Here is a 10580-nt window from a genome sequence, read left to right on the forward strand (position 1 = left end):
TAACTCACACAACCCTGCCTTAGTACCTGTATGAGTATTTCGAGTAACTCACACAACCCTGCCTTAGTACCTGTATGAGTATTTCGAGTAACTCACACAACCCTGCCTTAGTACCTGTATGAATATTTTGAAGTATAGGTTAAGAACTCAATTGTGAGTCAATAAAAGATATTACTTTTTATTCAAAGAATCTTTCTTTCCATACGTATTTTCTGAAAAAACAGTCGTCACAGTCTTACAAAAGATGAAAGCTGAATATAATTCTAAATAAATGCTGTTTTTAAAAAAAATGTCTAAAAATCAATTTATTATTATATAAAGTTCCTTTTCTCTTTTTGACTTTTACCACAATCACCTCTTTACATATAGCCAAAACCAGATAAAGACGTGCTAAGTCGATTGAGGTGTAGAGTGTATTGATAATTAATATTCTAAAATCCCTTTTTAAGAACTGACAATTTTGTATAATAGCAAACAAGCTTCTGTTTATACAGGAGCCCTGTTGGCACAGTGGTTATGTACCAGGCTGCAATAGGCAGGGTCTGTAGTTCGAAATCACCAGCTACTCGGAGGGAGGAAGGAAGGTCTGAAGCGTAACTGTCTAATAACTCACAAGGGCAGTCCTACCTGTCCTTATAAGGTTGCTCTGAGACAGCACGGACTCCATAGATGGCAGTGTGCTCACACACAGCGGAATGGAAAGAAGCCCCATGTAGTACGTGAAATAAGGAGCGATGGCTACTTGACAGCACTGTGAGGAGGATGCGGTTGGGCAGAGTGCAGCTCTTTTGTACATGTGGGTGGCTGAGTCAAACCAGCTTGACGACGCTTTAACAACAACCTCAAAACTAGCTGCCGTGGATTCAATGCTGACTCATGGCCATGCCCTGCAGGTTTTCAAGGCTTTAACAGTTTACAGGAGTAAAAGGCCCAGCCAATCTTTCTCCCTCGGAGCTGCTGGTGGTTTCGAACTGCCGACCATGCTGATCAGTCCAACTCCTAAGTACTACATCACCAGGGGTCCTCTGACAACAATAGATAACCTTTCTTTCTTTACATCCATCAATGCATTTTACATAGTAGCATCTACTGATATTAAGTAAATAAAACAATCAAGTAAGAAAGAATTTAAAAGACCTCTCTAGAGAAGTCTGAGGGGCTGGGCCCAATCCCAACTACTTGGACAGACCCCCATCCCTGCAAAAGAATTCACCTCAGAGGACAGCACTGAAGTGACAGCTCAGGGAGAGGAAGTGTCTGATCAGAGCACTTGAAGGAAGAGGAAGAGTGAGTGTAAAACACCCTGGCCCACCAAGCCCTGAGCACGATATCCCCACTCAGAGCAGCCAAACCACACAGAGGACCATAGGCCAGCCCCAGAAGAAGACTCGAAGCCCCTCACTGACCATAACGCTACAGGGTACAACACGGGAAACACAGAGGGAATTGCGCCCGATCTGACCCCACCACCCTGACGCAAAACACTAAGAGTGCAACAGAACGGCAAGGAGAGCAGAGCAAGGAAGTCCCCAGAGAATACCAAATAGACTGTGGGGTCGGGGCATGGCACCCCATGAGACTCGACCAGAAAACCCTCCTAAAGATCAACAAACAGACCTTGAACTAACTGTCGCTGGTTTGTGGTTGCTGTTTTGTTTTGTTTTTCCCCTGTTGGTTTGTTCTGCTGTTTTTTGTGTGCATATTTTTATCTCGGCAGGTCTATCTAGATAAGATAGGCGGGATAAACAATCTGGAAGAGACAACAAAGGGACTGACGGTTCCTGAGGGGCATGGGAGAGGGGGAGGTGGGCGAAAGGAAGTGGGTGTTAACAAGCCCAGGGACAAGGGAACAACAAGTGATCCAAAATCAGAGGAAGGTGTAGCAGAGCTGGTAAGGATTGATCAAACGCAATGTAAATGAGAGGAATTACTGAAACTCAAATGAAGGCTGAAAATGATAGGGGGACATGGGTTAAGTAAAAGAAATAGAAGAAAGAAGTAGGAGGCAAAGGGCATTTATAGAGGTCTAAATAAAGGCATGTACATATGTAAATATATTTATATATGATGATGGTAAAATCGATCTATATGCATATATTTATAGTTTTAGTATTAAGGTAGCAGATGGACATTGGGCCACTACTCAAGTACTCCCTCAATGCAAGAATACTTTGTTCTATTAAACTGGCATGCTATTAAACTTGATGCTCACCTTCCAGACATGATCGCTGAAGACAAATGGGTGCATAAGCAAATGTGAAGAATGCTGATGAAGCCCAGGGTATCAAAATATATAGCATCTGGGGTCTTAAGGCCTGAAGGTAAACAAACGGCCATCTAGCTCAGAAACAACAAAGCCCACATGGAAGAAGCACACCAGCCTGTGTGATCACGAGGTGATGATGTGATCGGGTATCAGGCATCAAAGAACAAAAAACCTTATCATTGTGAATGAGGGGGAGTACAGAGTGGAGACCCAAAGCCCATCTGTAGGCAACTTGACATTCCCTTACAGAAGGGTGTTGGGGAAGAAACAAACCAGTCAAGGTACATTACAGAAAGTTGAAACATACAGCTTTCCTCTAGTTCTTTAATGCTTCCTCCCCGCCACTATCATGATCCCAATTCTACCTTACAAACCTAGCTAGACCAAAGGATGTACACTGGTACAGATCAGAGCTGGAAACACAGGGAATCCAGAACAGATAACCCCTCAGGATCAATAATGAAAGTAGAAATGATGAGAGTAGGGAAGGTGGGGTAGAATGGGGGAACCAATCACAAACGATCTACATATAACCCCTGGACAACAGAAAACTGGGTGAACGGAGACATCGGACAGTGTAAGACATGACAAAGTAATAATAATCTATAAATTATTAAGGATGAGGGAGGGAGGTTGGGAAAGGGAGGGGGAAAATGAGCCGATACCAAGGGCTCAAGTAGAAAGGAAATGTTTTGAGAATGATGATGGCAACAAATGTGCTTGACACAATGGATGGATGGATGGATTGTGAAAAGAGTTATATGAGCCCCCAATAAAATGATTTTTTAAAAACCAAAAACAAAACAAAAAAAAACCCTCTCTAGAAAGGATGAAAGCTCATTGACTACATAAATAGAAAAATAAATAAATTCTTACGTGTGTTGCTGATGTAATTTTGCAATTTCCTTTTCAAAATCTTCAGGTTGATTAGGAATGAAAGAATAATCTGAGAGGCAGCCTGGCAGAGTCTCTGACTGACTGTAATCTCCCAGTTCAGCTAATAAGTAGAAGGGAAATATCTCACTTTAATAAACACAGTAATATTATCAATTCCATCTCTAGAAGTAAAACATTTGTTTCTAGTGTTTCCACTCAAGCAAGTTTGAACAATTTTAACATTTTACTGGCATTGAGACAATTTCAGGGGGAAATTTTTTTCCAGGAAACAAAATAATTATTAATTGGGCATTTCATTAAATTTCCTCTACAGAATATTAGTTTTCGCTCCATAGGAATGTATGGCCTTGGGTGAAGCAAACAGTTAAGCCAAAGGTTGGTACTTCTGAAAGGTACTGTTCTACTCTGCACACATGGGCTTGTCATGAGTAGAAACTCAACTTCCCATGACTAACGAGTCCAAAGAGCTCATGTGTTAAAGGTAGTGTGTTGTCGATTAAGATCACATGATCATATGCTATTTGACCTAAAAATAGGCTAATACTTACACTGAACAGCAAAGGAAGCCAAAAGGGCAGCAGTATTATAAGGGCAGGGCAATCTAATAAACCAAACAAAAGACATAACCCAAGGTTAAATACAACAATTTCTAAAGCAGTACATTATTTAAACTTGAAGTTTCTATAGGACTTATATTTTAATTATGAACTAATGAACCTATCTGATGAAAAGAATCTATGCTACATGTAACCTCTTTCTGATGTATAATTTAGCTGCAATGAACAGAAATTATTTACATAATTCAGAAACAATTGCATGTTAAAAATTAAAAGTAGCCCACCTTCCAGTAAGAATGTCTTGCTTAATTTGCAAAAAGTATTGGTACCTTAAAAGAAGAAAAAAAAAGAAGGCCATTTACTGAACTTGCAGCATTTCCTTTAAAAAGCTATATACTTGCACTAACAAATGAAATGGAAATATTTACATACTAGCTTTTATAACATCTGGACACTTTTAACGATATGAACTCAAATTTTAAAAGGTGTTTGATGTATAAAATTCAGTGCTTCCATTGTCTTATTTCCACTACACAACTCAAGCGTCTAAAGAATTAAACGAGTGGTAAACTATATTAGAGAGATATACTCTTGATGATGGTTGCATTTCGAAAGCAGAACTGGGAAGCACGGAAAACCTGAGCCAACACATCACCAATGGTGGCAACACTAGAGAGAAATAGCAGAGCATCACGCTTTCTACGAAGACAAAGTCGGCTTCAGCCATCGTCTCATGTGTTATCACCCAAGAGTTCACTTCTCTACCACTGTTCTGTCAGTAGTAGATTTAGCAATTAGTTGATTTTCTCTAAAAACCAATAAAAATAGGAGTAAAGGTATACTTTCTTTTCAGAAGTTAGCTTTATACCACGTTGCTTGTACGAAAGACATACACTAGTACCTGGTGTGCTAATTCAAAGACACTGGAAGCATGTGCCAAAAAAATCAAAGGGGTGAGGGGGCTCCAAACGATGAACATTTGTTTTGCAGCAAGTCCTTCAAGAGGCAGCATGCACCCCAAATAGCAAGGGTAGGTTTGGCAAGCTCACCCTCTGGCTACTACATTCAGCATTAATCCACCATAGCTTTGACCTATGTTTGAGAAAATCTACGCTTCATTTCCATTTATTTTTGTGCATCTATTAACAAGATGTGTCGTAAACAGCGAGCACGAGTGTTGTGCTTTGCACATAAGTTATGTAAGTGATATAAGTGTTTTGATCATAATGAATGGGAAAAAATATTGTACGTGTGCTGGACTTGCCTGGACCCACCATTCACTCACACTATTTATTTAGAGAGAATCCTAAACGCTGCTGAAGTTACTATTGGTTCTGCTATTAGCAAAATGGTTGTTTTATCTAGTAATGGGTAAGATAGAAAGCCTAATCTTGGAGTAGATTGGTGTCTATCCAAAGTATGGTATTCCAATACTGGGGCGAAACACTAAGGGTGTGCAACAGAACAGCAAGGGGAGCAAAGCAATGAAGCCCCCAAGGAATACCAAAAATAGACTTTAGGGCCATGGTGTAGCACCCCATCAGACTCAAGTGGAAAACACTAATAAAGGTCAACAAACAGACCCGGAACTATTTATAGGCGTTTCTTTTTTTGCTGTTGATTTTTGTTGTTGTTCTGTTTTTGTTTTCTTTTGTTATGTTTTGCTTTGTCTCATTTTTGTGCTCATTATTGTTTCTGCATGTCATCTTAGATAAGACAGACGGGATAAACGATCTGAAGGAGAAAACAATGGGACCAAAAGGTCTGGAGGGACATGGAAGAGAGGGAGGTGTGGGTGCCGGTGGTAGGGGGTGTGGGAAGGGGCGTGCCAACAAACCCAAGGGCAAATGAACAAGTGATCTAAAATGGTAAGGAGGCCAAACATGACAGTGGGACAAGAGCAAAGTAAAAGAAAATAGAGGAAATAACTAGGAGGCAAAGGACATTTATAGAGGTCTAAATACAGGCATGTACATAGGTAAATATATTTATATAATAGGAAAATAGATCTACGTGCATACATTTATTTGTTAAGTATTAAGGCAGCAGATGAACACTGATTCTCCATTCAAGTACTCCCTCAACTCAAGAACACTGTGTTCTAATAACCCGACATTTCATGATGTTCACCTTCCCTGACTCGATTGCTGAAGGCAAAGCGGGTACATAAGCAAATGTGGTGAAGAAAGCTGATGGTGCCCAGCTATCAAAAGATATCACGTCTGGGATCTTAAAGGCTTGAAGGTAAACAAGTGGCCATCTAGCTGGGAAGCAACCAAGTCCACATGGAAGAAGCACACCAGCCTATGTGATCACGAGGTGTCGATGGGATCAGGGATGAGGCATCAAAGACCCAGAATAAAAAATCAAATTGATGTGAATGAGGGGGAGGGTGGAGTGGAAACCCAAAGCCCATCTGTAGACAATTGGACATCCCCTTACAGAAGGGTCACAAGGAAGAGACGACCCAGTCAGGGTGCAGCATAGCACCGATGAAACACACAACTTTCCTCTAGTTCTTTAATGCTCCCTCACCCACCCGCTATCATGACCCCAATTCTACCTTACAAAACCAGCTAGATTGGAGAATGTACATTGGTACAGGTAAGAGCTCACAACACAGGAAATCCAGGACAGATAAACCCATCAGGACCAGTAAGGAGAGTAGCAATACCAGAAGGGTGTGGAGAAGGTGGGGGGAGAAATTATCACAATGATCAACATATAACCCCCGCCCAGGGAGTGGACAACAGAAAAGTGGGTGAAAAGAGACAGCAGTCGGTGTAAGACATGAAAAATATATATATATATATATATATACACACCTTGATTTTTTGGTGCATATTATTATCTCTACAGATCTATCTAGGCTGGATGAATAGTCTGGGGGAGAAAACAACGGGACCAATGGTTCCAGGGAAACATGGGAGAGGGGGAGGCAGGGGAAAGGAGGTGGTGCTGACCAACCCGGGAATGGGAGAGCAACAAGTAATCCAAAATTAGTGGCAAGGAGGGTGTGAGAGGCCTGGTAGGGATTCAGCAAGGGCAATGTAACCGAGAGAAATTACTGAAACCCAAATGAAGGCTGAGTATGATAGTGGGACAAGAGGAAGTAAGAGAAAATAGAGGAAAGAACTAGGTGACAAAGGGTATTTATAGAGGTCTAAATACAGGCGTGTACATATGTAAATATATTTATATAAGAGTGTGGGGAAACAGATCTACGTGCACATACTTATAGGTTTAGTATTAAGGCAGCAGATAGACATTGGGCCTCCACTCAAGCACTTACTCATTACAAGAACACATTGTTCTTTTAAATTGGCATTACAAGAGCACACCTTGCAGACAAGATCGCTGAAGACAAATGGGGGCATAAGCAAAATGCGATGAAGAAAGCTGATGGTGCCTGGCTATCAAAAGATACAATGTCTGGCGTCTTAAAGGCTTAAAGAGAAACAAGTGGCCATCTAGCTCAGAAGCAACAAAGCTCACATGGAAGAAGCACACCAGCCTATGTGACCATGAGTTGTCAAAGCGATCAGGTATCAAGCATCAAAGAACAAAAAAATCATATCACTGTAAATGAGGGTGAGTGCAGTGGAGACTCAAAGCCCATCGGTAGGCAACTGGACACCCCTTACTGAAGGGTTGTGGGGAGGAGATGAGCCAGTCAGGGTACAGGATAGCAACGATGAAGCATAACTTTCCTCTAGTTCTTAAATGCCCCCCCTCCCCCACTATCATGATCCCAATTCCACCTTACAAATCTGGTAGACTAGAGGATGTACACTGATACAGAGAGCAACTGGAAACACAGGGAATCCAGGACAGATGACCCCTTCAGGACCAGTGGTGAAAGTGGCGATGCCTGAAGAGTGGAGGGAATGTGGGGTGGAAAGGGGGAACCGATTACAAGAATCTATATATAGCTTCCTCCCTGGAGGATGGGCAGAAGAGAAGAGGACAAGGGGTGGGGGGGACACATCGGATAGTGCAACATGACAAAATAATTTATGAAATATGAAGGGTTCATGAGAGGGGGGGGAAGGGGGAGGAAAAATGAGGAGCTGATATTAAGGGCTCAAGTAGAAGGCAAATGTTTTGAGAATGATGATGGCAACAAATGTACAAATGTTCTTGACACAATGGATGGATGTAAGAATTGTGATAAGAATTGTACGAGCCCCCAATAAAATGACTAAAAATACACACACACACACACACACACACACACACACACACACACACATTATCAAAGGATCATGAGAGAGGGAGGGTGGGAGGGGGGAAATGAGCTGATACCAAGAGCTCAAGTAGAAAATGTTTTGAAAATGACAATGTCAATATATGTACAAATGTGCTTGACGCAATGGATGGATGTATTGATTGTGATAAAAGCCTCCAATAAAATGATTTAAAAAAAAAAAAAAGAATACTCTTCCCTCAGACTTTCATTCACAGTTCTAAAGTTGGAATACCCAAGTGATCCCCCCTCCGCAGTATGGGGTGAATATGTTAATCCCTTTGTTGAAAAATAAGGTGAATAATCTTGAAAACCAGTGTCTTGTGACTGGATCACTGTGCAGCTCTTCTCCCTGGCATTGTGAAGTAGGATGGTGACGTTTGTGTTGTGTCCTTATCACTAATATGACACTGTATGACCGAGGTCTAACAGCCACAACGGAGGCTTGGTCCTGGAGGTGCAGTGGGTTATGCATCGGGCTGCGAATTCAAGGTCAGCGATCAGCCAGGGAAAGATGAGGCTTTCTCCTCCGGTAAGAATTTGCAGCCTTGGAAACTCAAAGAGGCAGTTCTACCTTTTCCACCTTGCTATGCGTTGGAATCTACTCAATGACAGTGGAGTTTAGACATACAAAATATGATGCATCTTACTGTCAATGGCACTGACACAAAAGCAAAATCTGAAGTCTCTTTGTAAGTAATCTGAAAAGACTACTATATAACATTGGAAATCATCCACCTTGAACACACTCTTGTTAGGCTAACAGTTTCAATGTCTGGAAACAGTGACCCATTTTAAAGACTTTGTGACTTTAGCCAAGGAGGATGAGTTTATGGAAGTTGACTAAAGTACTGGTGAAGAGGTTTTGACCGAGAACTAATGAAGAGCTGCTGCAATGCCAAGGACGGATAGACACCAAAACCAAACCAAGCAGTGAATGGCCCAAAGGTGAATTCATCCATTCAAAGATTTTCACTGTGACTGACAATGCTGCAATGATTGTGGGGAAGCATGATTTTAATTTGGAAAGAGCCCATAGGTTAGGGCAGGTTTGCAAGCTGTTTTTAGTGCCTTCAAAGAACTGTACGATAGAACAGTACATAAGGTGAAGCAATTGAGCACACTGATGTATTTAAAATCTTCCACAGCCTCCTGTATCTCCCACCACCCTAGCCTCTGACAACTCAGCTTAGCCTCATCATTCTCCCCCGAAATTCTAACTGGCAGTCAGTAGTTTACCGGCAAAGGAGATCTTACTAATATTTTACTGAGTCAAGAATGCGTTCAGCTGTGCTGGCTCAGTTATTCAGGTAGGCACTAGCCAAGAATGTGGCAGGAAGTTTGGGAGTCACACCAATCAAAACACCTCAATGCAGCAGGTAGTCCACATCATCACACTCATGTGGACGCTGATCTGAGGTCACGGGATCGCTGGGGGGGTGGGGGTGGTAATTCAGATGCCTAGCGTTCTACTCATAGCAGGGGCTACATACGGCCCATTCTCACTCCTCTGGAGCAAGCTACACTTCTGGTAGTATTGATGGCACCTGTTTTACAGAGCAGCTTCACCAGTCTCTTTTTTTCAAACTCCTCCATCTTAGTGAACCACCCAGCTACATCCAGTCAAATGTCTGGTAAAATATAAACATATTGTGCATCAGAAGAGTCCACCCTCAAGAGACTGCTTATGGCTAGAGGAGACCACTCCTTGTTCATGTACATTCCTCTGGCTGTAGGACTCATGCTTCAGCATACACAGTTAACAACAACTGTACTTTCCCCAGGGTTTGCAGCTAAGCTACCAGGCCTACCACCACTCTCATTACCTCTCAGTCTTCCAAGGTCCGCTTTCTTCCTGATTCTGATGAATGATATGCCACAGTACTTCTACTTTATACAGTACAAATGGCATGCCTGCCTTTATTGTATGCTGGTGGCATCTTAATTTTTATGTGCTGCTTGTATAGCTTCTAAGATTACTTTGGGGATCTGGAGATGCTCAAACCTTTTCCCATATAAATTAATGGTAACTGCTTTACACCATTTCAGGATACAAAAAGTTCTATTGGAAAGTTCTAATTCTAAATAACAAGCGAAATGGTCCTCTAAAACAAGAGAGCAGAGATTGCTCCTAAGAAGGGAATACTACATAAGCAAAGGTGGTGAAGAAAGCTGATGGTGCCCGGCAACCATAAGATACAGCGTCCGGGGTCTTAAAGGCTTGAAGACATATAAGCGGCCATCTAGCTGAGATGCATCAAAGCCCATCTGGAAGAAGCACACCAGCCTGACTGACCACAAGGTGTAGAAGGGATCAGTTACCAGACATCAAAGAACTTAAAATCATCAGTGGGTGCCCGCTCTACTGACACAATCACTGAAGACAAACGTGTGCATAAGCAAATGTGGTTAAGAGAGTTAACAGTGCCCGGCTATCACAAGATATAGCGTCTGCGGTCTTAAAGGCTTGAAGATAAACAAGCGGCCATCCAGCTGAGAAGCATCAAAGCCCACATGGAAGAGGCACACCAGCCTGTCTGACCACGAGGTGCAGAAGGGACCAGTTATCAGACATCAAAGAACTAAAAATCAAATCAGTGGGTGCCAACCTTCC

The 10580-nt window shown here is 42.0% G+C and overlaps 1 protein-coding gene across 4 annotated transcripts in view; it reads right to left on the minus strand.

Annotated features, from left to right (window-relative positions):
• The window catches only part of PTPN4 (protein tyrosine phosphatase non-receptor type 4), a 176603-nt gene that overhangs the window by 101245 nt on the left and 64778 nt on the right, over positions 1-10580 (minus strand). For 2 of the 4 annotated variants that reach the window (XR_006679826.1, XM_004711902.2), the window contains exons 6-8: positions 4005-4049; positions 3712-3764; positions 3143-3263 (exon numbers count right to left, since the gene is read on the minus strand). The exons of the other annotated variants lie outside the window; for them this stretch is intronic. Coding sequence is in view for 1 of the 2 variants with exons in the window: in XM_004711902.2 (XP_004711959.1) it covers positions 3143-3263; positions 3712-3764; positions 4005-4049 (219 nt within the window). In the remaining variant the exon portion in view is untranslated. The remainder of the gene's footprint in view (positions 1-3142; positions 3264-3711; positions 3765-4004; positions 4050-10580) is intronic. 4 annotated transcript variants of the gene reach the window in all.

This window comes from Echinops telfairi, unplaced genomic scaffold (assembly GCF_000313985.2).
Source record: "Echinops telfairi isolate 266 unplaced genomic scaffold, ASM31398v2 ScPeMD7_15;HRSCAF=58, whole genome shotgun sequence".
NCBI classification, from domain to species: domain Eukaryota; kingdom Metazoa; phylum Chordata; class Mammalia; order Afrosoricida; family Tenrecidae; genus Echinops; species Echinops telfairi.